This window comes from Prosopis cineraria, unplaced genomic scaffold, assembly GCF_029017545.1.
Source record: "Prosopis cineraria cultivar Desert tree isolate PC_DT_omini unplaced genomic scaffold, ASM2901754v1 PC4, whole genome shotgun sequence".
Classification (NCBI taxonomy): Eukaryota; Viridiplantae; Streptophyta; class Magnoliopsida; order Fabales; family Fabaceae; genus Prosopis; species Prosopis cineraria.
In genome coordinates, this window is record NW_026555335.1 from 31347039 (window position 1) to 31374737 (window position 27699).

The 27699-nt window shown below is 32.0% G+C and overlaps 2 protein-coding genes across 4 annotated transcripts; both read left to right on the forward strand.

Annotated features, from left to right (window-relative positions):
• Window positions 1–3441: 3441 nt before the first annotated feature.
• Window positions 3442–13847, forward strand: LOC129308624 (calmodulin-binding transcription activator 4). 3 transcript variants are annotated; one of them, XM_054949870.1, is made up of 15 exons: window positions 3442–3767; window positions 3874–3987; window positions 4703–4828; window positions 4946–5061; window positions 5932–6020; window positions 6267–6312; window positions 7409–7871; window positions 9270–9388; window positions 9563–9653; window positions 9742–9965; window positions 10665–11329; window positions 11960–12357; window positions 12451–12536; window positions 12756–13049; window positions 13544–13847. In XM_054949870.1, the coding sequence occupies exons 2-15, from the start codon at window positions 3978–3980 to the stop codon at window positions 13637–13639; spliced, it is 2823 nt and encodes a 940-aa protein (XP_054805845.1). In that variant the 5' UTR covers window positions 3442–3767; window positions 3874–3977; the 3' UTR covers window positions 13640–13847. The 3 variants fall into 3 exon arrangements, with proteins under 3 accessions (XP_054805845.1, XP_054805844.1, XP_054805842.1); XM_054949869.1 differs by having other exon boundaries at window positions 3857–3987; window positions 11960–12536; XM_054949867.1 differs by having other exon boundaries at window positions 11960–12536.
• A 9670-nt stretch (window positions 13848–23517) lies between these two features.
• LOC129309747 (uncharacterized) lies at window positions 23518–25681 on the forward strand. Its single transcript, XM_054951441.1, has 2 exons — window positions 23518–23745; window positions 24945–25681. Exons 1-2 carry the CDS (start codon window positions 23611–23613, stop codon window positions 25398–25400), a joined length of 591 nt encoding a protein of 196 aa, XP_054807416.1. The 5' UTR covers window positions 23518–23610; the 3' UTR covers window positions 25401–25681.
• The last annotated feature ends 2018 nt before the right edge of the window (window positions 25682–27699 follow it).

Here is a 27699-nt window from a genome sequence, read left to right on the forward strand (position 1 = left end):
GAATACGGTTCCTTCCTGAAGCTGACGCACTTTCCATTCTTGTCCTTCTCAAGTCTCGACAATTTGCCCGTACTTTTCACACCCTTCATCTTCTGTGGCAAAGCCCACAATTTTTTGATTTTATTTATAAATTATTTTTAATAAAAAAAATAAAATCTTAATAAATTTTAACTTTATTTCTATTGAATGTATTTGATAACTTTATCAGCATTTAATAAAGGAAAAAAGAATAAAATGGACACAAAATTCATAAAGATGTCATGTAAATAGAACTAACAAAAATATTTTCTCTATTTACACACACAAAAAGATAGTTGTGCACTTTGTCTAATTTAAGCACCTTTATTAATTGGATATGACATGAATCAAGCTCTAATCTTATATCTATTTTTTTAAAAAATACAGTGAAAATAAAATAAAAAGAATATTATATAGATAATCAAACAAGGACCGTCATAATCTTGACATGATAATGGATAGAAATTAAGAGGAGGAAGGGAAAAGGATAAGAAGGAAAGAAGATATCAAATCTAAATCATCCAAAATTTGATTTATTGGTCAAAAAAAAGAAGAAAAAGAGAGAAAAGGATAAAGAAAAAAAGGGGAGGAGGAAAGGGCCCTTAAAAATATATAATGAAGAAAGAAAAAGAAAGAGGTGGCTATCATTTGAATTTGAAGACTAAAAACCTGCGGATGTTTACATTTCTTTTTTTTTAATTTTTTTTTGACATTTCTATACTTCTGAACTCTCGTGTTTTTTTCCCAACAATTTTGCTTCGATAAGTAATCAAATTATTATTAAATTATTAATTATTAATTATTAATTATCCGTACTCCGTAGCACCCGAGCCTTGACTCCAGATCCCTTCAGCCACTTTTTTTTTTTGAAAAAAATCTGATACACGTGATCTTTTATCTAGATATATATATATATATATATATATGCGATAATAATATATTGCCTCGGTACTTATCTTTGTCAAATTCCCACTATTTTACATCCATCCAAATAAAAAAATAGAAAAGAAAGCAACCACGTCCACCATTGGTTTCTGACTTAAGGCGTGGCCATGGAATGATCCCATAATATCTCGCACGTGGCACGCTGTGATTGGCTTAGAAAAGGGCTGCAGAAAAGGGGATCACACAGTGGAACCGACTCCACTGTCACCTGGTCTTTAATATCCATCCATACGCAAATCCGCAGGATTCCTTCGACAATGTCGTGGCGGGTGTGACAATGAATTTACAAAACTACCCCTGCCATTTGCGAGGTCAATGTCAATCGCAACGTCCGCCACCAACTACCAAACAACAAAACGAAGTAACATGCACATTCCTTCAAGGCTTCACACATATAGCCTTCATTTCACACACACAACACTTACACTTTCTTTGGTACGTTGTGTAGACTTTGACTAACGAACTTGGTGATACTACTTGCTTAAATCCTGACGTTGCCCAAATAAATAGACCTTATTGCAAGCTGAATACGTCAATAGAAGATATTTAGATGTAGCGACGGAGCCACAAAATTTAATTAGGAGGATTGGGATAACAAAATATATATGATATTAAGTCTATATGTATATATCTCTCTCTCTAACATGATAATGATATATCAGCACAGTAATGATCACACCAATAAATATATAAACATAATAATGATGTTCCATAGTTATAAAATCTTTATATCGATGAAATTAGATTACATCAAAATAAAAATCATTCATATAATAAATTTTAATAGTCTGGTTATTAGAGAAAAAAGTTAAGCTATCTTAATTATATTTTCTTAACTTTTTGGATGAGTAATTTTATGACAAATATCAAGTACATAACATTTACTCCTTCCATTAAAAAATATAAAGTATTTTTTAAGAAATTAAATATTTAAAAATATAAAATATTTTTAGTCTTTTGAAGTATAATCATCATCTTTTTTTTAAGTGCTCCTATTGATAATGACTTTATATTTATTGTAGGGTATTTAATAGGGATAAATATAAAAAGATAGGGTTAGTTTAAAAGTAGATAAATACTTTATTGAGGAAAAGATTTGATTAAAAATATCTTATATTTTTAGACGGAGGAGTAATATATTTGGGATTTTTGTTGTAATGGTTGATAGAGTTTGTTAGGAATAATTATTATAATTTCTTTCATCAAATGTAAAATAAAAATAAAAATAAAAATAAAATAACATCAATGTTTTAAAAATGTAGTATCATCTAGTTGAAAATAAGTAGACTCTATAATAGCAATATATTCAAAAACTAAAATAGTTGTGTTATAGATGTATAAAAGATTATATATAGAATCAAAATGAGAAATTCATTTAGTATCTTCAAGTTCATGTAAAGTGCTAACTTAAAAAACAGAAAATATATAAGCTCCATATTTTATTAAAAAAATTAAAAAATTAGGGTAGGTGTGGCTTCTTGTGATGTCTCTTATCCTTACCCTTGTTCAAAAGGAAAACTATAAGAGTATGTCCCGATGCTTTAATAGCATCTTATTTTAATTCTTATAATTTTATTTTGTTGTTCTCAGTGTCTTTAGTTTGATCCCTTTACAATATTAGTTCATGTAATTTTAACAATATACATAAAGATCATGATTTAGCATAGATGAAGTTATTTTCAATGAAATGTACTCAACTTTGTTAATTCTTTTAGGGACGTGTATTTAATCTCGTATTCATTCACTGTAGTCTCTTTAAATTAAATATATATATGTATATATATATTTTGCCTTCTTGTCTTTTATTTTTATTTGTACTCAGTGAATTTATTTTCATATCAACATTCTTTATCATGCCAACAAATAAATCAGTAGAGTTACAAGATCAACAAAATTAATCACATCAATGCTAGTTCAAAGTTTTTATGTACATTTTTTTAAATTGTAAGGACTAAAATTAAATTTAAGAGATTGAAAATAATAAAATAAAATCATAAGAAGTAAAAAAAATGAAAGTATTTTGGGAAAAAAAAAAAAAAAACAAAGTATACGGAGCTGCTTTGGTGCCTGCACGATTTGTACCTCAATTCAATTTAATTCCCAACCACACAATGAAGTTTCCCACTAAAAACCAAAAGTACATCATCAAATTCCGGATAAATCGTTGGTAAATTAAATGTTAAAAAATATAATATATTTTTAATTTTTAAAATTATAATTATTATTTTTTTTAATCTTTATATTGATAATAATTTTATATTTATTATAAAAAATTTAATAAAAATAAATATAAAAAAATAAAAATAATTAAAAAATAAATAATTATTTTATTGAAGGAGTGAGATTTAATTAAAAATATTTTATATTTTTTAACGAAAAAAGTATAAATTTTTACATTTGTATGCTTGATATTGCATATAAATATTGATTTTGAACATTCACCATGATTTGTTGTCTACTTTGCTTGGATAATAATTCTACATACAGCTAAGAATAATGGCGGTGTACTATTTTCTTAATATTATTGCTTATGTGACTTCGTTTTCGTTGATTTGAGGCTTATTAATGTTTTTTATGCCACTAATTTTTGTTATGATTTTTTCCTGTGTTTTTCTCGTTCGGCTTTGCTCTTAGTGGAAGATGCCCAATTTGCAGTGTCAGGCGCCAGTTTTAGTACACAAACACTAAAAAGGTGGTCTTTCTTCTGCTCAGGCGTCTTTGCTTTGCTTGTTTGTGAGTGTTCTAGTTCAAGTGGTTTCAGGGTGATTCGCTGGAATTTCAGTCTCTTAATCCCTGGAGTTCTGGTTTGTATTGAATCGAACTCTCTTGTTTTATTTTTCCTCTGCTATTTCTTCATTTTTTTTTCTTCTTCCGTCGAGCAAATCTCAAGCAGTCTCTTCGTTTCGGTAGTCCATGCGAAGCGATTCTGGAGCTTCGTTGATTCAGTTGACTCGAAGTGAAATGCTCTCTCTGCAAATTGGCTGCCAATTCTGGTTTTAGTGAGATTGGATAACATGCAAACTGGTAAAGATGTAGATCTTTTATGTTTCTGTTTATGCGCTTGTGTTTTATTACTGGTGACCGACACCTTCAGCTTGCTGGTTTTGCCCTGTACTTAATTGTTGTGCTTCAATTTACTCTTTATTTGAATCAACGATGATCTCCTTTGGTTTGAAATCTTAGTTCAATATTTCATTGCTGAAAACTAGAAGGCTTTTGCAGTAGAAATGATTGAGGGGTGTTTGTTTGATTCCCAAACAACATGAATTCGAGTGAAAGAGTGATTAATCATTCAGCATTCTTCAACAACGCTGCTTGTGACTTGTATGCGTACATATTATCTCTTTAAGGCGAGTAAAGGAGGGACCATTTTCTTCTTGGTTCTTAAATTTCCTGAAATTAATTATTGTAAATCATTAGGGATTCTGCACTCACACAAACATTTTACGTACATGATTTCCAAAGGTTGGTTTGCAAAATTGAGAGTTCAGTTTGCTTCGTTACTTTTGTTCTCTCCAGGACACTTTAATCGTTTTTTTATGGTCGGTACGAAAGTTAAAAGTTGACCTAACTTCTTAGTGAATATAGTGATCAATGACGCAGTGAAATGCCTTGGTACATTCCATCTAAATATATTCTTGAACAATGACAATTGGGAAGGGGGGGGGGGTGAAGAGCGAGAGAGAAGTAATGATAGAAAGAGTTCAAAATTATTGACTTACCATAATTGTTATCTCAGGTTACAACATTAATGATCTGTACCAAGAAGCTCAAACGCGATGGCTGAAGCCTGTAGAAGTGATGTATATTTTACAGAATCATGAACAGTGTCAGATTACCCAAGAGCCTCCTCAACAGCCACCCAGTAACATTCATATTCTCTGTCTGAGTCATGTAGATATATGACATAATTTACTATTTCTGCTTGTTACTGGACTAACACAATTTTGTTTGTCAACATAATTGTAATCTGTTTTAACAGGTGGATCCTTGTTTCTGTTTAACAAAAGAGTTCTGCGCTTTTTTCGTAGAGATGGCCATAATTGGCGGAAGAAAAGAGATGGAAGAACTGTGGGAGAAGCACACGAACGACTTAAGGTGCAGTCAGTGTCTCCTTCCAGGGAAAAGAAAAGTTGATTTGTTAGTTATTTAACTTGAAGCTGTCTCTCATTTTCCCCTATATTTAAAATTTGCCAAGGGCATATCATATGATATGTTTCATTTTGTTTAGAAAAGTTCCCAAGCATATATTGTTTAAATGAATAATTTCCAATGAAATTATTGATGCCCACAGTTCTTGTTTCCTTCAGTCATGCATAAGACTGAGGCGGAACAATGTATGAAACACAAGTAGTAATTGTACGAACTTAGGTCTTGGAGCTTTAGAGTTTTAATACACATTTGAGCTTGAAACTTTTTCTTCTCAATATTATGATTATGCAAAAGCAAGATGATTTCTGGTACATAAACGTAACATTGATATCATATTGTATTGTGTCAATGATTGCATCCTTCCTTTGTTAAGCATTTTTATTTTCTTACTTTGAATGCATAAAGCTACAAATTTTTTAAGTGGGGAATGTCTTATGGTAGAAATGTAATCCAAAAAGGTGTATGAGGAGGAGAATTAAGTTGTACTCAAGTCTTGAAAATTATATATTTGAAAACTGTTGTGGATGTCCCATGCATGTTAAGACAAGGTATCATTCAAATTTATCTATAAACCCTTATTCAAAGTTTTATTTTCTATTTTTATTTCCTAACTCATCTCTGCATGATAGAGACGTTAATTACTTTTTTTTTTTAAATAAAGTTTCTCAATTGCTCTTAATACATGACATATAAATGATTCTCTGTTTCATTGCCTCAGTGGAGCTGATTTAGCATTGTTTTAATTCCTGCTGTGCAAAAATGTTATTCAATCAAATTTTATTGATGGATGTCCTTCATCTGAGTGATCATTGCTAGGTTGGAAATGTTGAAGCCTTAAATTGTTATTATGCACATGGAGAGCAGAACCCCACTTTTCAAAGGCGGAGCTATTGGATGTTGGATCCGTGAGTAAATTTTGTCTATTAGTTGGCTGCATATACTTCATAAGCTACATCTTCTTCAAAGACGTATATACTTGCAACTTTTTTGGAAATGTCATTACTAAAGGTAGCTATTAGAGCTGCCTGTGATAAATTCTTGTCTGAAACACAGTTAACTGCCAGCATATTTTGTTAACTTTATGATGCATTCTTTTTTATGTTACTGTGTTGAATGTTCACATTTGTTTGCACATTATTATTTCTTTACAGGGCTTGGGAGCATATTGTTCTGGTACATTACAGAGAAACAAGTGAGGTAAGTTTTCAGATCATGATGTTAGATTAGTTAACATTAGCACTTGGAGCGTTTCAATCATGTTCAGTGTTTTTCTAAGTAAAGCCTTTGTTTCTGTATTCTTTTGAACTTTCAGTAAATGACCTTTGCATTAGTCTATGAACTGTTTATATACACGTCTTTGGGCTTAGTGTTTTTAAGTTTGTTGTCTTTCCTTTGCCATTAATATTAATGGCATATTACAGCTGTGGTGTTTTGAATTCTTATCTCATATCTACTTTTGTCCATTTCCCAAACTCTTTATCAAGTGTGTATGCATGCTTCCAGATAACGTACAGTCAAGGAACTGTGTGTGTGTATATTATATATCAACTATCATCATCACTCGTAATTACTCAATTATGTGAAAAAATTAAAATGACTGTTGCGAGATGAATAACAAGCCTTCTCCTGTACAATCCTTTCTTCCCTTTAAAACTTAGTTCATATCCCAGTTCTGAATACATACATTTTTCTGTTTTCTGCTTTGCTATATTTGCTTTTCAACCGGAAGTTTGCCTACCCAAGTTCTTACATTTTCCATTATTATGTTTATTTATAAACTACTGCTTTTTTCTTGGCATTGACTACTCTTTATCCTGATAGCTTGGGACCTTAGTCTGTTCAGTTGTGAATTATTTTGGGCTTATAAATCACATGTTAAAGATATTAGTGTAATTTGTTGGAACTAGCGGGTTCACATTGGGTTCTCATTACAGCACCGCCACCATGTACTCATCAGATCTAGACCATTCATAATTTATTTAGATGGTTCAGATTTTAATTTTTTAATTTTTATTTTTTAATGATAAATTTATTTTTAAAAAAATGTTAAAGTTGGGAGGTTATCTTTATTTTAGATTCTGCACCTATTAAAGTAATAAAATATTAAAAAACATGATAAAACAAAGCAAATCTGGATTTACCAAATTTAATCTGGATAGTCCATATTTGAGATGAGCATCCCATGCTCATCATGGAATGTGCTCCAATGGTCCACATGCACCACGTGCAAAGCAATGCAGTTATGCGTCCTTGCTTTGAATTTGATATTATTGTTCACACTTGTATGTTGTAGGGAAGGTCCAATTCTGGACCTGTCACACAACAGTCACCAGGATCCTCATCTACATTTAGTCAGAGTCCTAGCTCATACACCACCCAAAAGCTAGGGTCAACATCCATGTTTGGTGACTTGTATGACCCTAAGCAGAGTTTCTCTTGTCCTGGATCGGTAGAATTCACATCTGATATAGTCATCAAGAATAATGGAATAGATCACTTGGATGGAACAGAGGCAGAGTCAGGAAATTCAACTGGACTTGAGGTTACTCAAGCTGCCCTGCGCCGACTGGAGGAGCAGTTAAGTTTGAATGAGGACAGCTTAAAAGAAATTGATTCACTCAGCAGTGAGCAGGAGAGCACACATGACTCAAGCCCCGAACAAAATACAATGGCAATCAACAATCAAGATGTTACTGCAGCTTGGCCTGCACTGAGTGATGACGGCCAATCTTATGATGGATATAGTGCCAGACAAGGTTATGTTAATACACTTGTGCTTTTGAGATTTGTTTTAATTTGGCCACTTAATGGGTTTTGAATCTTTAAAAAGTTGTTGAAAATACACCTCAAGGTATAGAGATATCTGAATCACTGGCCTCATAATGGAATATAATGTTTATAGTTAATGATGTTTGTCTTCATTTCTTAATGGTGCTTGCAGCTTCTACCTGCACTGTGAATTTGTGTGATTGAGTGAAATTTAAGGCTTGCCTGGATGGATTTAAATTTTCCTAAGCTGTAATAGCTTTCCTGAATCGTTTAATATTCTAGCATAAGCCATCTATATTCTGGTTTTGATGGTGCCACTCTATGAAATTTCTTTAGGGGAAACCTACTGATCCAATTATTAAGATTGTAGTTCCATGAGAGTAACAAGACACATCTCACACATTAAACTTAAATTTCACACTTTCTAATGTTATCGTGCATTACAAGACTGTTGTGCTACCTCTCAAGTTCACACTAAAGTATAGCCAGATATAATAGTTCTGTATTAAGGGAAATTTAGCTCAAGAATGGACTGAATAGCTATTGAACAACGATGAAGATGCAAGAAAATGATAAAACAGTACCTCCTTCCTCTTGTTTCTGAAGACCAGATATCTCCACTAGCTCCCATCCACTTTCTGTACCCTGCCATTTTCACTCCCCTCATTCTTTATTTCCTGACATGCTTGCACTACCTGCCAAGGTACCCTACCTATGATTCTCCTCAATCTGCCCCTGAGCTTCCAGGTTATTGGCCTGGGTTTCTTAGGCTCAGCTTGCCTTCTTCCTGGTGTTAGTCTTAAAGGCCCTGTCCCTCCCAGTATAAGTATACCTTACAGCCCTTTGTGTCCATCAAAGGCAAACGTAGTTACATGTGAGTGGTTGACATCTCAACATTCTCTCCCCACTGCTTCCCTCTTATCCTATTTCCTTATTCTGGTGTGTGTTTTGATGGGGCAAGGCCTAATGGGCATGGACCCATCAATTTCACAACTTCTTTGTTGTTTGTTTTCTACACTCATCATTATAATTAAATATCACAGGGCACAAGGTAAAGCAAAATGGTATATTGAAAACATAGAAATGCATTGTTGGCTCATTAGACACCACCTTACACCCACATCTTCCCCTATTTATGCTAAACCCCTAATTAAATAACCTCCTTAACCACTCTTAAACTTCACATAGCAATAATGAGCATATTTTTTCTCAAAGCCTGGTTGTCTTTTTGTAAACCAACCATGAGCTGCTGCTGCTCTTTTGATGAATGAATGAATTCTTTTCATATCCATGTGAGATTCAAAATGAATGAATTCTTTTACACAAAAAAAAGGAGCATCTTTTCAAAAAGATGACAGTGGTGAATATTATCATGAAATTACCAGACCATAATTTCTCTGATGGAAATGAGAAGACTTTTTACTGGAAGGAGATGCTAGTCTCATGTAAGCCCCCGTCCTCAGCCAATTTGCAAGAGAAACACATGTACAGACCTGCTGGAAATGTGAGTATTGTTAAGATATATTTCATACAATAGATTTGACAACTTACATCCATTTTTTGGATTTATTAAAGCGACTATACTTATTATTCATGGCTTTGTAATCACAATATTGATGACTTTTTATTTTTCTTTTCTTAACTCACTAAGTAACAGGTTTGTTAATGCTTAAAACAGGAAAACTCACTTTCTTCTTCAGGAAGGTTACCAATTGCCAACGAGGAAAGCAGTTACTGGCTAGGCTTTGGCAGTAACAATGCTCAAAACTGTATGATTTATTGTGATAGGATGTCGGCAATATTTTTGACTTATATTGGAATTTCTTTCTGAGTCTGATTCCCCTCTCATCCTAACAGCTGCCTTTTCACTGACTCAAGACATTAGTGGAGTTAGAATTCCTCCATATTCTTCTATGGCAGAAACTCAAGAAGTTAATTTGGACTGTTATGTGTCATTGTTTGACCAAAACCAAATCGAAGCTCCTCTTGGTGTCGATTTAAGTTTGACTGTTGCACAAAAACAGAAGTTCACAATTAAGGAAGTATCTCCAGAATGGGGTTATGCTACTGAAGTGACGAAGGTTTGTTCCATTCAATTATGTCTTGTCATGCACTGCACAATGATTTATGACTATGATTACGATTCTGGGAACTTATCTTGTTCTCTTCAATATTAAAGCTAAATACTCTCCCCTCCCTTGAGAAATGTTGAAGTTACCACTTTTCATCTCTCTATTGTGAAAATATACAGAAACATCTGTTGAAGCCAAAAGTGACCGAAATATCCTCAATGGTAATATTTGATTATTTTGATTTATTTTATTGAAAATATCATCTACCATGCAATACTTGTTGTATTGTATGAATAATAAATACAAGGGTGTTTTTCTCAAAATATCTTTACGTGTGATTTATCTTTTGATGCATCGCATGCCCATCTAGCGCATCTTTTTATTCCAGGGGAGGGGAGTGTAATTTTTCCTCTGGAAAGAGACTTGTAATTTGGGCATCTTTGACGGGAGGGGAGAGTACTTTACCCTATAAATTTCTGAAGAACTCAACATGTGCATGCTTAACATGTTTGAAGAGTTGAAATATATCAGAAACTAATGTTTTATGATACAATTATACGTGCAGCCTGGCCATTATTTTGACATAAAGAACAGAAGTGTATCATTGTCTCTCTCTTCCTTTCTAATTTTCAGTTCCTCAGATAATATGTGCTATTGACGTTGTCTAAATTAGAATTAGAATTTTAAAGCCATGAGTTGCATTCACAGGTTATCATTGTTGGATCATTTCTGTGTCATCCCACGAGTTCCAGCTGGGCTTGCATGTTTGGTGATGTTGAGGTTCCTGCTGAAATAATTCAGGATGGTGTGCTCCGTTGTGAAGCTCCATCTCACCTTCCTGGAAAGGTTACTCTCTGCATTACCTCTAGTAATCGGGAGTCCTGCAGTGAAGTTCGTGAGTTTGAGTATCGCAACAAGGATAGCTGCCCTCACTGCAATTCATTAGAAACAGAATCCACTAGAAGTCCTGAAGAGCTGTTATTGCTTGTTAGATTTGCGCAGATGATCCTTTCTGATTCTTCTATGACAGAATCTGGAAATTATGAACTGGGAAAACAGAAAGTTGATGATGATTCATGGGGCCATGTTATTGATGCTCTTCTAGTTGGCAGTGGAACTTCATCCCGTACTGTTGATTGGCTTCTTGAAGAGCTTCTAAAAGACAGGCTGCAGTTCTGGCTTTCTTCCAGATGCCACAAAATAAATGAAGAGACAGGCTCTTCTTTGTCCAAAAAGGAGCAGGGCATTATTCATATGGTTGCTGGGTTGGGTTTTGAGTGGGCTTTGAACCCTATTCTCAGCTGTGGTGTGAACATAAATTTCCGCGACATCAATGGATGGACTGCCTTGCATTGGGCTGCACGCTTTGGCAGGTAATAACAAACTCAAATCCTTGGTTATTTATTTCATTTATTTTATTAAAGGGTGTTATTGTTGATATAGAAGGCTTATACCTACTGAAGATTGGCAAAGCACATATATTTTGGAGTGCTGAATAAACGATGTCAATTAGTTTTGTTAGTATGTATATTTCACATAGGAGAAGGGCATATTAATTAAAGGAGAGAGAATTAATTAAAGGAGAGAGAACAAGAACCATATGATTTTTTTTTTTTTGGGATGCTGATTGTAGAGCAGGGATAAGAAAGAAGAAAAATGTGCACACTGCTGAACATACATATAATTATGTCATTCGAAACCTCATTAAATTCATTGCGATGGTTTCTTAGTTCTCTGTCTAATTAGGAACCATAATTAATGGGCCAATTTATGTATCCATCAATAACCAAGAATGATGACTTTTCTTATCTGGCAGACTGGCACTATTGTGCTAGCTTTACCAACGAACATGGTAGATAATTGTAATTAACTGAAGTAAATGAATGTTTTAATTCCAATAAAGAAGACTAAATTCATATCAAAATTAATCAAACAAACTCTTGTTTCAATAGAAGCCACAATTGCATGTTAAGCCACTAAATTTATTTCTTATTTCTTGATAGGGAAAAAATGACTGCTTCTCTTATAGCTTCTGGTGCATTTGCTGGAGCAGTGACAGATCCAACTACCCAAGATCCAACTGGTAAAACTGCTGCTTCTATTGCAGCCAACAGTGGGCATAAGGGTCTGGCAGGTTATCTTGCGGAGGTATCTCTAACAAGCCATTTATCTTCCCTCACCCTGGAAGAAAGTGAGCTATCTAAAGGCTCTGCTGAGCTTGATGCAGAGTTAACTGTAAGTACTGTCTCCAAGGAGCATCTAACAGCCAGTGAAGATCAGATTTCACTTAAAGATACGCTTGCTGCTGTGCGTAATGCAGCTCAGGCAGCTGCACGTATACAGTCTGCTTTTCGTGCACACTCTTTTAGGAAAAGGAGAGAAGCTGCCATCTCTGCAGCAGGTATAATAGCTGGATATGGTATCAGTGATAACATTCACGAGCTTTCTGCCATGTCAAAACTTACCTTTCATAATTCACGTGATTACAATTCAGCTGCCATATCGATTCAGAAGAAATATCGAGGATGGAAAGGCCGCAAAGATTTTTTAGCATTACGCCAGAAAGTAGTGAAGATACAGGTATTGGATTCTACTTTCACCGCACAAACTGAACTATGAGAGCTATGGATGCTGATACATGGATATTATGCTTATTTGTGTGTGTGTGTGTGTTTTTTTTTTTTTGGGATAATATGCATACTTTAACACATTAGAAACTCCGAACAGTGTGTCTGTGTGATACATGCACATGCACATACTTTCATTGAACTGCAAAAAGTCTTTATTTATTTTGTGCAGGCTCATGTGAGGGGTTACCAAGCTAGAAAGCATTACAAGATAATATGTTGGGTTGTTGGGTTCTTTGACAAGGCTGTGCTACGATGGAGGAGGAAAGGAGCTGGTTTACGAGGTTTTCGGCAGGAGAGAAACTCTACTGATGAAAATGAAGATGAAGATATTCTCAAGGTGTTCCGAAAACAGAAAGTAGATGAAGCTGTTGAACAGGCTGTTTCACGGGTGTTGTCCATGGTTGATTCTCCAGATGCTCGTCAACAATATCATCGCATGCTTGAAAAGTTTCGTCAAGCTAAGGTATATTAGACTAAAAACAACTAAAAAAATCATTAAATACGAGTCCTTTCACTTAAAACGTCTTGAGCATTTGTTTGTTCTACATATTGTTGCATTTAGAATAGTTAATACGCCAATGATGCAAATCCTGACAGAACCAACTGATCCAAAGTGTTGGCCTAATGCCATATCTAATGTTGTCAACGAAGCATGTGCAGGCAATTTTCCAAAACTCTGTTTTCTGATGGTTAGAACTAAGGCGAAATGAGTTAAAAATGATTTGTCAGTTGGTAAACCCTCTTTAAGCTGTGAGGCCTATGCTGGCCATGATAAGCCATTGATATCTAACTCATCTAAACTTTTGTTTAAAAATAAAAGAAAAGAAAAGAAAAATAAAAGAAATAAGATAAAACGACCTTTGTACCTACACACAGCCAGTTCTGCACTTGGCTGACTTCACCATGCTTCTATTTTGAACAACGTGAAACTAGCCAATTGATCGAATTCTTTTGCAGGCTGAACTTGGCAGCACGAGTCAAGGAGTACCGTTATCAACTTTTCTGAATGATGCTTCCAATATGGAAGATGACAACTTAAATCAGTTTCCCTAGATCTGGCTTCATCCTTTTGCCCCCCTCTATTTTTTGTTTGATTGTGTATCTATATTTCGATGTGTAGAACGAACTGAATCCTTAAGTTCGTAAAGCATACTAGTTTGTGTAGTGATATTGACGATGACCATCGTTGCTTGTAAAGGGAATCCTTGTAAGTTAATTGCAATAATGGCTTTGAATGCAGGTAGCTCAGGATTTTAATGGAGTGATCTCTCTCATATTCCTGTTCTGTCACTGTCTTTCGTATGCTCAATCATCATTGGAATTTTTATACAGCTTGTATACATATAATGACTTTGCTAAACATATTGATGCTAGAAAAGGCATATCAAACTTTGTTTTTATAATGAGTTTTGCAATCATACCATGGTTTTCAATGAAATAACAAGTTTGTTACTTTGTTGACTATAAAAGTTGATTTTTTTTTTTGGCAGCAACTTGTTCTTATCAAGGTTGTATAATAGAGGAGATAAGGAGATTGCTTGAAACATTTCATAGTCAGCAACAAGGTTTTAACAGCAATTCATTGTTACTTTGTTTTTAACAATCAAATTTTCAAGAATCCAACTTTGCATGGAAGAAGCAGCCATGTTGATGTGAGATATTATTTTTCCCCGTGGCCTTCATAGTGATGGTATAATTGATTTAATGTATTTTAAAAGGAAAACAATACTTTTGGTCGTTATATTTTATTTAGATTTTGATAAAAGTCTTTGTACTTTGTTTTTGGTGTTTTAGGTACTTATATTTTTCTCTGTCTGTAACATTGGTTTTTACATTTTCATAAGAATGTTGATATAGCTCAAACAGTGTTAACAATGCTGATATGTGAATTAACATTGTTAATTTTGTATTTTTGTGTTAAATTAATGCTGATATGAAATTTTTTAATAAGCAAAAATTAAGAAAAAATTACATTAGATGAAATGAAAGGTTGACCTTGTCTCTTTAAAAGATTAACAAAATGCACAAATTTCATGTAGACTTTTTTTTAATAAAAAAAAATCTTATTAGAATTTTTATGTTAACATCAGTTTGACATGTAAGCACAAAACTAATATTCTTAATTGACATATTAGAATTATTAACACTATTTTTATCACATCAATGTTTCTATAAAAATGTAGAGACAAAATGTAAGAACTTATACCAAAATTTGAGCAAAGTGCAGTGATCAAAAATAGTAGTGTATTATAACTAATCCTCTCAATTTAGTTGTGAAAAATGCTTAGAAAGTACTCTAGCAAATGTTGCTTAGGGAAGGATTTAATTTAAAATCTTATATTCTTTAATATTTGCAAACATTAATTTAATAGAGCGAGGGATTTGTAAGATCAAGTCCTAGCCTATTCTTTATATAACAGCCAACCACATATATGCATGTCTTCCACGTAGCAGCACTAGAGTAGTGTTGTAAATCGTGTTGATTTTTCAGTAAGGACATTTTTTTTATTATTTAATTCCATTTTTATGCAATTGCATGCTCCGTGTAAGATACTTTTAACAATATTTCTCACATTAATAAAAAATTATTTATTTACTTCTATGAAAATATTGTCTTTTTTTTAACCCCCTTTATTTAGTCATATTATGCTTTACATGCTCACATTATTTAACCCAAGGACAAATTTAGAAAAATAATTTAAAAAAATATTAAATTTGCATATAATTGTCTTACATTTTGTGCTGAATATATTTTGTTTTGATGATTACAAAAAGAGAATATTTTATTTCTTGTGTAGATTTTATGATGACAAAACCATATAAGAAAGCAAAGGAATAAGATAATAATTAGTTTGAATAGGTTTAACTTATTATTTCTCATAATTCAATTGTCAAAACCCATTTTAGAGAGCTTGCACTTGCATTCAATAGTAAAAACATTTTTGAAAGACAAAGATATAGGATGTTGATTGTGCCTACTAGAATATCAGTGATACTGCAATAGATGAATGTGGCAGGTTTATCTGGGGCTTTACCAGTCGACTGATGTGCACTGATAGTCTATCTGCCAAAATCTGGGCAATGCTTCTTGGCCTTGAAATGGCATGGGACACTGGTTTCAAGAGAATTGTGCTGGAAACTGACTCCACGGTGACCTTGGATCTCTTGATGGAGGCACCTCACCCAGAACATGAGGACCTTCATTTGCTCTTGGAAACACAGCATGCCTGCTGATTGGCTGGCAAAGAATGGGCTCAGTGGTTCACCTGGATTACATGCTGTCATTGAACCTCCGGCTGAGCTTTGACACATCTTGGAGCAAGACTAGCCTTGCGTTCAATGTTTTGAACTAGTTTTTGCAAGTTCTTAGTTAAAACACGCGTATTTTACCTAAAATTGGATTTTGTGTATTGAACTTATCTTGACAAGTTCTAGTTTGTCTGCTCAAACATGTGAGTTTTAGAGTCATAAAGAGGAGGTTGGTTATGTTTGCTCAAGACACGTAGGTATTGCAGTGATAGAGAAGACCATGGTTCTGGAATTCTCATACATGCGAGTTCTAATTGCCATGCACATGAAGATGAGTATGCCAATTATACTTGAGTTTGAGCTATCACATTTTCATGAGTATTAGTTTTATACACCTGAGTTTTTGTCTAACACACAAATGCACCTATCAAGAGCCTTGAAAACTTGTAGTAACCTGAAATTTTCCGGGTCTTGTGTTCAGAATCTTATCCAACCCCTTTTGGCAAGTATTGGAACTTACACATGAGAAAATGAAATGCCCAGAGTCGTCATTCACCTCTATCACCCATCTTTGCAAGTTCTAGCCTATGTCCATGCGTGTTCTAGTGTTTTTAGAGAAGTTTGTGCTTTTGTCTTTTCTTTTTTTTCTTTTCTCTTTATTACAAGGCCATGGTAAAACTGTATAAAGAAATTATGTTCTAGTCATGTCTAAAATCATAAGGTTAATACAGTTTATCGAGGGTATGCTTCTGCATATAAATATTAGCTAAGTATCAACTAAGCATTATACAAGCTTTTCTGCTAGTCTCAAATGCGCAAGTTTTACCTCCTTCACATATGAAGTAGAGTTTTGATGTACATTTAATGAGTTTTGAAGATAATATGTTTTTTCATAATTCTACTTCCTTACATGCAATACAACAACTTTAAATGGTTAGTTGAGGTGTCTAACAAGTATAATCTTCCAAACATTATAAATAGAACATCATTCAAGTGAATGATTAACAAACTAAGTACTACATTCAATGATTTCACCTACTACATTAACTGGTTTTTCAAAAAGCACTTTATTCTGATTTATAAGCTTTCATTGTAACATCTATTTTTTTTGAGAGTTTTGAGATTTAATTTACTCAATCTTTATTTTTGAAATATTAAAGAAAGATTTAGTGGTTGTTGTTCTTACAAATGTTTTGTAAGTGACAAAGTTAGTTCAAGACAGGATTATCTTAGTTACTCTACTAATGTTGTAAGCACCTAGTTTAAGCTCGTAGAATTTAGTGGAAACTCTTGTGTGTAATTTCGAGGACTGGATGTTGGTTAAATAATTTGGCTGAACTAGTATAAATCACTTGTATCAAGCTTTTTCTCTTTTGATGATTTATTTGTTTAAACTCTTCTTTGCTTTGTTTTTTCATAAAAACTCAATTTCTGTTTTATTTAAAAAAATGTTTTAAAAATTAAAGAACACCCAATTCATCCTTCTTAGGTGTCAGCTTATCTAAAATTTTGTACTAAGCTTAGCTAAATATCTTGTAATTTTGTACGAATCAGCTAGTTTTGCAGGGGAAAATGTGCAAATGTAGAGATGGACTTGGAATATATCATATGATCCAATGAGTAAAGAAAGTTTCAAGTGGCTGCAAATAGCAATGGATTTTCCATTAATTAGTTTCCTATTTTATAGCCTCATTCCCTAGCAAGATCGACCACCATTTCATTCTTTTTTTTCTTTTTGTCAAAAAACCCTCTGGTTGGGTTCTGGGGCTCATTAGATCACGAGATGTTTCCGAATGTAAAGAACGCTTATTGTTTGTAAATTTGACCACCATTTTAATTCACATTACTTTATGATTTGCTTAATGTGCAAAGAGCATATTGTCCTTTTTTTTTTAATGGACTACCATAACTATACTTTTGGTCAGTATCAAGACAAGCTTGTAATGAAAATTAAGAAATTATAAATCCACACGCTTCCCCTGAAAATTTAATAATTAATAATTAATAAATTATAAATTAAACTTTCAAATTATTTCAATCAAGTTTATTCAAAATGATTATCTTTTCACACATCGCCGGAGAAAAAAATAATAACACAAATTAAGGCTATGTTTGTTTTCACTCTTGGGTTGCCAAAAGTCCTTTGGAAAGCTCTTTGGGCTCAAAAGTTGTTTGGGAATGTTTTTCAAATGTGAGAAATTCCGAGTTCTAGGAAGCTGAAAGCTCATTTCCGGAAGATTTGTCTAGATTTCTTTTAATTTCGGCAGACAATGTAACATTAAAAAATTAAAAATTTATAATAATTAAGTTCTCAACAATTTTTTTTACAAATAAATTCTAAATATTAGTTTTGAGAGTTACAAGCATAAATTCTAACTCTAAACTAAGATTTATATTTAGAATTTAAATATTTATATAACAAAATTAAAATATTTTATTTACAATTGAAACCCATGAATTCACAATTGTTTGAATTGATATTTATAAGTTATATTTTAAAAATATTTTATGAAGACCTTATTGTTATTAATTCTCTCTTTTAAAATTTAGTTTTTCGATCCTCTTTATAAGTCATTTATACCAAATCCATCAATAGCATCGCAAAAAAAGTAAAAGAAATAAAAGTATATAAAATTTTAAATATGCCCCTATATAACAAATTTAAAGAGTAATGTCATGTTTTTTCTTCTCTCTTATGAAGGGTAATTTTAAAAATATTTTTAAATATTACACAAAAAGTTGTACTGAATTCATAAATGAGACCAAATGAACCTTTTAAAATAGGCATTATAAATAAGATCGAAGGGTATAACTATTATTCTTCCTTTAATTTTTAACTTTTAAAATTTTATAATGTTGTGTTCGGATGAATGAGAATTTATATTTGAATTTGAATTTGAGAAAAAAATCTCCTTATAACAACAAAAAAAAAATTCATATTCCCATTATATCCTTATTATTTAAAAATTCATTCATTTCATTCTCTTCATGTTTTTGTTGTTAGTGTCTCTATCACTTTTGTCTTTTTTTTTTATCTTTTATATCTTGTTCTTGTCACTGGCCGATGGAGAAATGAAGGTAAGTTTGTCATTATCAATATTCCATATTTGTTTCCAATTTCACCTTATTTCTTTTTTTGAAGAATTTTTTTACATTACTCAAAAAAATTCAAAAAATTAAAATGCACAAATTTTAAATATGAAATTTTAAATATAAAAGTTTAAATAAAATATACAAAACTATCAATTCAAATATCCCCTAACATTTTTCACATGTTATCTTCTTCCACACATAAAAATGTACTCAAGCAACTTTCTATTTATCACATTTACTCCTTGCAAAATGTAATCACCTATTTAGTACCCACATTTAATTGCCTTAAATAGGATTACCTTTAATAAAAAAATCCATAAGCAATCAAAAAATGTAATAACCTAACATTTTATGAAAAGGTTAGAGGGTATTTTTGCTATTCAATTATTTACTCAGAAACTTTTAATATCTTAAACATACATGTGACACATTTTTTCTCCTCAACATCTAAAAAAATGCACTAGACACCCTACTATAAAAAATATTAAATTTGATCATTAGTTGACCCAAAAAATTAGAAAAAAATAACGTCAAAATTAAAGAAAATGACTTATAAAATTACAAATAAATTTCCTATAAATTAAATTCCTAAAGTATGCGATAATTTATAAGTTTTCCTCCAAAATATATAAGTCCTCCTTAAAAAATTTACAACTAGTATAAAAAATGCATTCATTTATAAACAATAGATACACTAGTTAAGTTGTAAATTTTTAAAGAATGTGTAGATATCAAAAGTTAACATGTAAATTATGTGTGAAGATTTTTAAATAGTAATAATATTTAAGTCATTATATATTAGAATTTTAATATTTTAATATGATATTATTAAAATAAATATAATATTTTTAAAAATTTTTATTTGTGTTTTTGTTTGCAATTGTGATCCATTAATTACTTAGTACTAGTTAAAGTGGTTGGTCAAAATTGTAATCTCCCAAAAATTAGTCCTATGATTTCTTAATCTAATGAAAGATAATTATGTAAATTTAAGTATAATTAAGTTTGAGGATAGTTAGAGACAGCTATTGCATTTGGCTTTAATCTTTGGATTAGTTTTTAAAGTGAATTGGGTCATTTGGACTTAAATTGTAAAGGAAAATTAAATTTTTAATCCACCGTACGTTATGCTGCAACCTAACAATTTACGCTGCAACATAATTTTTTAAACCATTTTTTTTAAAAAATGTGAAATCAGTTCAAAAATAAAGAGTGAGACTAGAAAACAGAGAGAGTGTGACAAAGTGGATATTTTATTTGCTAGGGCATTAACTTTTGGGCATTTTGGGGGTGCTTGGAGCTTGGTTTCATTTAGGTATGTCTTCTTTATCTCTTATTCTCTCTATGCATTTTGTAAGTGAGATTTGAGATTAAAAGATGAGGATTTTCAAATTTAAGGTTATGGGTTCAAGTCCATTGGTCTAAATGAAACTAATAGGAGTTATTTAAGCATTCTACAAATAATTTAGAAGTTTTTATAAGGTTGCAAGCTCAAGTCATTCATTTTGGACAAACTTTAGATTTTTAAAGTGTGATTTTGGATTGTTAAGTGTTATATTAGTGATTATTTAAGTGAATCAAAGCTAAATGGAGTTAATAAACCTAATTGTTATACTTAAGTGAAAAAGATTGAAATTTTAGGTAATTAAAGTGTTGATTAATAAAAGTTAGAATAGTGTTTATGATGATATTAATAATAATTGATATGATTAATTATAGATTAATTATCTTGTCCACCATTCAAGCTTTGGTAAAGGTTGTGAATAGCTTTTATTAAGGGATAGATCTTATACCTCTCAAAGGTTTATGATAACAAGGAAAAATTTAATTTGTATATTTATTTGTCAATTAGGTATAACTATTTATAATTGAATAAAAGATATGAGTATATTTTTGAATATATGAAAGAATGCAAATTGTGGCATACAGTTAATATTTAATGGTTTTATTGTGAAAAAGAATTTGATTGTGTGAAATTATTTCTTATGCTTTGTTTAAGCATGATTTGAAGAAAACATGAATTTGAGAAGTGATGAAATTGTGATGGGAGTGTAGCAGAGTATGAGAATAATGATAATGAGTATAATATGTGTATGCCATGTAGAGAACTTGATGAATGATTGCATATATTATGTGTTAGCCATGATTTCATTGCATGATTATAGGAGGCAGGGGTTTCGCTTGTAGGAAGAAGAGTAAATATTGAAAATTCATGTGATAGGGCTGCCATTCGGAGCTTGATGGCTTGCCTCTTTATTTGATTGTCACACTTGTTCTGTGAGGCACTATCTTATTTGTTCATTGAGGGACTCGAACCTAATTAGTCTCCATCGGTTCATGAGGAGGTTAGATTAAGGGTACGACACCCTATAGTTGTTAATATTGGGAGAAATTGTAACTTACAAGTGAGTATAGTAGTCTCGGCTGAGTAGCTTCTCACAAGTGGAAGGCTTGGGCAGTCCGATGATAAGAATGAATCCCACTAAATAGCCACCGATTTCATGTTGGAGGGACCAGGAGGGTATGATTAGTATTGATCATGCATATCATTATATGATCACATGATTGTTATTTTTGTGGTCTTGCAAGTTTTATAAATGTCATATGGTTATTAGTGTTGTAACCCTTGCATGCTAAATAATCTAATGTCACATGGTTGTTAATTTTGTAACTATATGAATTGGGTGGTTTATACATAAATATGTTTCATTTGAATATGCCATTTGTATCACTATGATTAATCAACATGTATTTATATAAGCTAGATTAATCTTGGTTACTGAATGGTTGTACTTACTCCTCTCTCTTCAATATTACAAGAACTAGCTCATCAGGATAGGACCGAGAAAAATAGTTAGAGGCTTAGGATTTTTATCCTACATTTGTAGGCCTAATTTATTTAATAGTTTATGTGTACAATTTATCTTGACAATGCCAACTAGTAGATTGCATGTTTTTGCTTACTTGCATTATTTGATTCTTGATTTAATTTCTGTATTTTGGGCCCTAAGTTGTATGTGAATTAAATGTGAAATCTGAATAGGGCTAAAATATTTATATAAGTAAGGAGTGAGTATATTTGTGAATGATGGTGATTTAAATGTGAGATTACATGATTGAGACTCCCCCTGTCATTTTTTAGATTAAGGGGCTAAGTATTAAAAATGTGTTATACATGTTGTTGGAGTGTTGTGGTGTGTTGCACAAATCTTGTTAAGTTGATTGAGTATGGTCTAGGGATGGTTGTGAGCTTATAGCACTTAGTTGTGATTTTAAGCATCTTAATTATGTTTTGAAAGCATAATTGAGTAAGTTTACATTTTGGTGTCCAACTTTTGATTGAGAAATGATTTGAAAGTAAAACTAATGCCATTAGCTAGAGTTTGGAGAAAGCTTTCTGTAAACATTTAGAATAACTCAATTGGACATTGGACAGAGATAAGAGATGGGTCAAAAATTCGATCAGAAAATCTGCCATGATAGCTTTGTTTCTATATTTTATGCCACAACATAAAATTTTATGCTATAGCATATTATGTTAAAATCACTATTTTTGTTCTTTTGACCCCAACTTGATGTTATTTTACTTTGTGTGATATCCATGCTTCCGCATATATGTTTTGCTTTAATTTTAGTTCATAAAATGATTTTTTTTAGCATGTTAAGTTTAAAAAAACTTGGAATTCTATTTATGTAAATTTTATAAATTTGATAATTTACTTGGGTTAGTCTCATAATTATCTCAATTTTGGAGTTAAATGTGTATAAGTAAAGAAGATTTTACAAAAATCATATCTTAATATTTTACATGGATAAGAAATAAGATTTAATTTGTATCTTGGTGTTTATATATAATATATAATTTATGAAGCTTAATTGGTATTAATTTTTATATATGATACTTTTCTTGATACTTTTATAGATATAACCCATATCATAAACCAAATTAAATAAATAGTTCAACATTTTTTATATTTTGCATTATAGTCAATTTTTTATATTTGTCAATGATATACAATTGTTTATCAACAATAAACTTTTTATAAATTTTTTAATTTTTAATGATATATCTTTTATATATCAATGTAAACCGATCATATTTTCAAATTGTCAAAAATTTGGTCTATATTTTTCTAGACACATGATTTTTTTTTTTTTTGGCTAGTAAGCCAATTTATCCACTTCTCTTTACTTTTTTGACACTTTCCTTTTTTATGTAATATTTGAGGTACTTCTTTATAATTTTTAAGTTAATTAATAATTAAAGTTGACATTTTTTTTTTTAATGGCAGATGCTTGTACCATATAAAAGTTTGTGTCAAACTTGAACAAATAGTTAAGGGGCACACTTCAATTTTTTTTCTTCACAAAATGTATCCAAACATTAATTACTATTACCGAGCTTTAATTTTGACAAACTAACTTTTCGTAAACCAACTTTTGCGAGCTGAAAAGCAATGACACTAACACGGTCACAACTCACAAGACTCACGCAACTCACTCGGATAAGAATTCAGTAGCAAAAGGTATTTAGATAATAATAATAATAATAATAATAATAATAAAAGAATTAGGAAGCAAAAATGTATCTCTCAAGAGACTGTAGTAGTTGGCGGTGAGGATTGAGGAACGTGAGTTTGATATCCGAAAGAAGAAGAAAAAATCTGGGGACGTCTCTGTCCATGGAGCAAAATCAGAAGCTTGAGCTGATCAGCCTCGCGATTCAGAATCTTACTGAAGAGAAGAGGAATCAATGTCTTGACGCTCAAGACGATGATGCCGAATACCAACTCGCTCTTTCCCGACTACTCTCTGAGGTAGGATTCCTTCACCGATAGTAATTTCTTCATACGTTGAAACAGATTTCTAGTGTTTTTATTCCTTCCAGTCGTTATGATTATCGTGCCGATCATAATCAGTTTGGTCTCAGACCTCGTTTGTGTTGTTCGACCACCATCGATTTATAGGCTAAGTTCCAGAGTCTCTGTATCGGGTTGTGTGTTTTAAGTTCGCTCTTGCTGCCGAATTGGCCTAATGTATTGTGTATGCTCTTTGCAACATGTTTCTGGTTAGGCTCTAACCCAATTTTGATTGTTCAATGGCATGGGCGCAGTTTCGAGATTTCTGGTCGCTACGTCTGATCGTATCAATATATCTTCCTGATGCATTTCTGATAAACTTGTTTTCATTAATGGCTAGCTGTTTGGCACAGAGGCAGATAGAATTCCTCTTATAAATGGTGTCCACGATTTCAATTTCATGATTGATTTTGTATACAGGTGGAGATCTTTTCTCTTAAGCACATGAAAGATGGTAACTTAAAGATTTTTCAAGATTTACACTTCACTTTCTAATATTCAAACCCCATTAAAATATTGAATAAATAAAAATGAAGTTTCCAGTTCCAAATGCAATAGAATACTATGAAACATATGGGGAAAAATATTGAAAGAATTAAAAAAAAAAGTTTCATGAAATTTTAAAAAAAAATGCTTTGTTTATGATTTATGTAAAGTACAACTTTTTATCTTTATTAAAAAAAAGTACAGCTTTTTATTTTGTTATATTGATCGTTTGACTGGCCTGCTTTTGTGATTACTGATTAGTGTAAGAACGAATGTAAATTGTATAGTAGCTCTAACACTCCTCCTGACTTATTTGTTAATTTTCTTCTGTTTGTATTCAATCGATATTCATGATCTACTGTTTTGATGTGCTTGTCACTTGTTCAAAGTAATACTTCTTACTATTTTCCCTACGAAAAGGCCAAATAGTGGTGAAATTATATGGAGATAATGTGCAGGCTTTTGAGCGTTTTGATGAGCTTTGTTCTGTCCATTTGTTTTTGACTATCCATCCATGCATATGGTCTTTCTTGAATAGCTGTATAGTTTTCCTTCATTCTCGGTCTACTGTATTGAATAATATTGTTCATATGGTAAATGGTTGAGATTTGATGGGTGCTAATGAACATGAAGAGACAAATCATATATACCCTTACTCGAATAATTCACAGTTGGAGATGTTGAAAGGAGAAGGTGCACTTGAGCAATCTGAAGCCTCTGGCCCCACAGAGCTGGTGCCTTCTGCAACTGAAGAAATAGAAAATAAGAATGTCAAACTTGGTGAAGTAGATGAGACATGTTCAGGAAATGATGAAATAGTGAAAGAGCTGAAGAAGTTGAAAAGGCAGAATTTTATTACTCATTGTCTTCTTTCGGTCATGATTGTCCTCACTGTAACTTGGCAAATATCAGAGGTTTCTCTTGTTTTGAAAGTGAAAGATGGACTGAATCACCCATTTAGAGCCTTTGGAAGTCTGTTTACAGGGATGTTCAGAGCCCCTGATATGAATGGGCAGGGAGCAGATGATAAAGAAGACCAATCAGAATCTCCAGTTCTTCCTTCTCTGAAGATTCCAGATATGCCTCAAGTGGATATTCCAAATTTAGGTTCCAATATTGGAGAATGAATCCAGTTTTATTGTTTCTAGTCATTGTCTGAAAAGTGGTTGAAACTTGAAGGTGAGACTAAATGGAGGGGACCAAAACATACAGACTAGTGGCTCTTCCTGTTCTCACGTGCCTACCAATTCAAGGATTATTTTCAAGGTATTACATGTCTAAATGGCAGATGCTGCTTTCTTTTATTTCACTCGTTAGTTTGTGCGATGTAATGTTTTTCTCTGTCAGGTTTAACAATGGATGTCTGCAAACATTCCAGGAAAATGCAAAATCCACTTTCTATGCCGTATTTAAAGGACAAATTGCTATTAGGCATGGTTCAAAAGAGAAATTGGAACCCTTATCGTAAAAGGTGAAAAATAGAACTTTTTGAAAACAAAAATAGAATAATCAGTTATGCCTGATTTGAAACACGTGGATGCGTCCCTTTTGCTGAATAAAAAACTCGTTAGTGTTCTAAGAGCTCAATTTATATAGAAATTATGGTGCAAGATCTCTCCATTTTTTTTTTTATCATTTTTTCCTTTTACTTTATAATCATGACTATTTATATCATTGTATTAAATGAATTTATTTTAATCATTAATTTTATGAATGGTCATAATTAAAAAGTAAAGTGAAAATGGTGATGGGGACCCCTCTCCCGAAATTATGAACAGTTCCGTCAGTTGGCAAATTACCTTTGGTATTTTATCCTGGAAACTGGGGGATATGACGAACTAAAGGTTATTTTTGCGACGTTTTTTGCCTTGTTAATGATGTCACCTAATCTGATATTGTCTCACCTTTCTGTTACCTGTTGGAGCTTAGGTTATTTTTTGGAAACCGTGTTCTGATGATGAACAGTATTCTTTTGAATGAAATTTTCCCTTCTCACTCCATAATATATTATATATATATATATGAACAGTTTGACCGAAGCAACTTCCGTATCTGGAAGATTCTTTTACAAAATTACTACTTCAATGAGGACTGACAATTCGTACTATTCTACTATCCCATGTTATTTGACCCTGAACGCAAACTTTTAGAAAAGGTCATCATCCATTGCGAGGGAAAAGCCAAAAATGGATGGTAGTACGAGACACCGCGGATTGTGATATAAATAACTGACTCAGGAGAGCATAATGATACGAGGAAACGAATGGACCAGAAAGCAGAAGCCGAAGACCAAGAAGGAAACACAACGAAGGAAAAAAATCAGAAGCCTCAGAAAAACCAGAAAACTTAGCCTGTTTAAAATTATTTTTATTTTATTATTTTAAAAATTAATATTTTATAAAATATATTTTAAAAATAAAAAAATAATAAAAATAAATATTTTTTTCATTTTTTCTTATTCTTCAACACAATAATCTTAAAACAGTTAAAAGTTATTTCTATTTTTCTGTTTTTTATAACAATATTTTATTTTTTTTGTTTTCTAACACACGTTTTAAAAACACATTATCAAATAAAAAACTATTCTCAAAATAAATTACTAAATAAGCCTTTACTGATGCTTCATCCCTTTGTTGAGATAATAGACAACTTGGGTACTCCACCTTTGCAGAAGAGAACTTGGTTTAGATAGAGAGAAAAATAGGAAGAAAAAAAGAAGAGGAGAAAATTAGGAGGCAAAATCTCTATGCATAATAAATTTTTTTATTAGATCAAAGGTAACTATAAAAAGAGTGAAATAAATAACTTTAAACTCTATCAAAAAAAGTAGAAAAAGACCAAACTCATCGAAGAAAATATTTTTAAAAGTTTTTGAGCAGGATTTTTTAATAATATTTTTAAAAATTTAATAAATGATAAAGCACAATAACATTTTATAATCCATATAACCAACTCCATCTAATAAAATAAAACTCATTGTTGTTATAATAAATTATTTTACGGAGAGTTTTCTCCCCTACTTTTTCTCCCGGACAAGAATCAAAGCAAGTGAAGAATGTGCAGCATAATATTCTTGGTCTGCATCATATGAGGCAGTTCTGCCAAATCAGCATTCGAAGGCAAGAGTTGAGGTAACAGTGACCTTCCAAAAGTTTCAATAAGGGTAAATCATGTGTGATCTAACACCAATTCTAATATTAGCTTTACCAGAAGAGCCATTATGAGAGCTTCATGACTCTTTTCTGCATCAGCAAGAAGCGGCTTAGAAAATTCTTCCCAAGATTTGATCCCATTGACGTTCAGCTCTATTACCATACTTACGCTGGATCCACTTTAAAAAAAAAAAGCATTTTTTTTCTTCCGGATTATCAATGACACCATTAACGTGCAAAGAAATTAACGTTTAATCTTAGCAGTCAGGAAGAA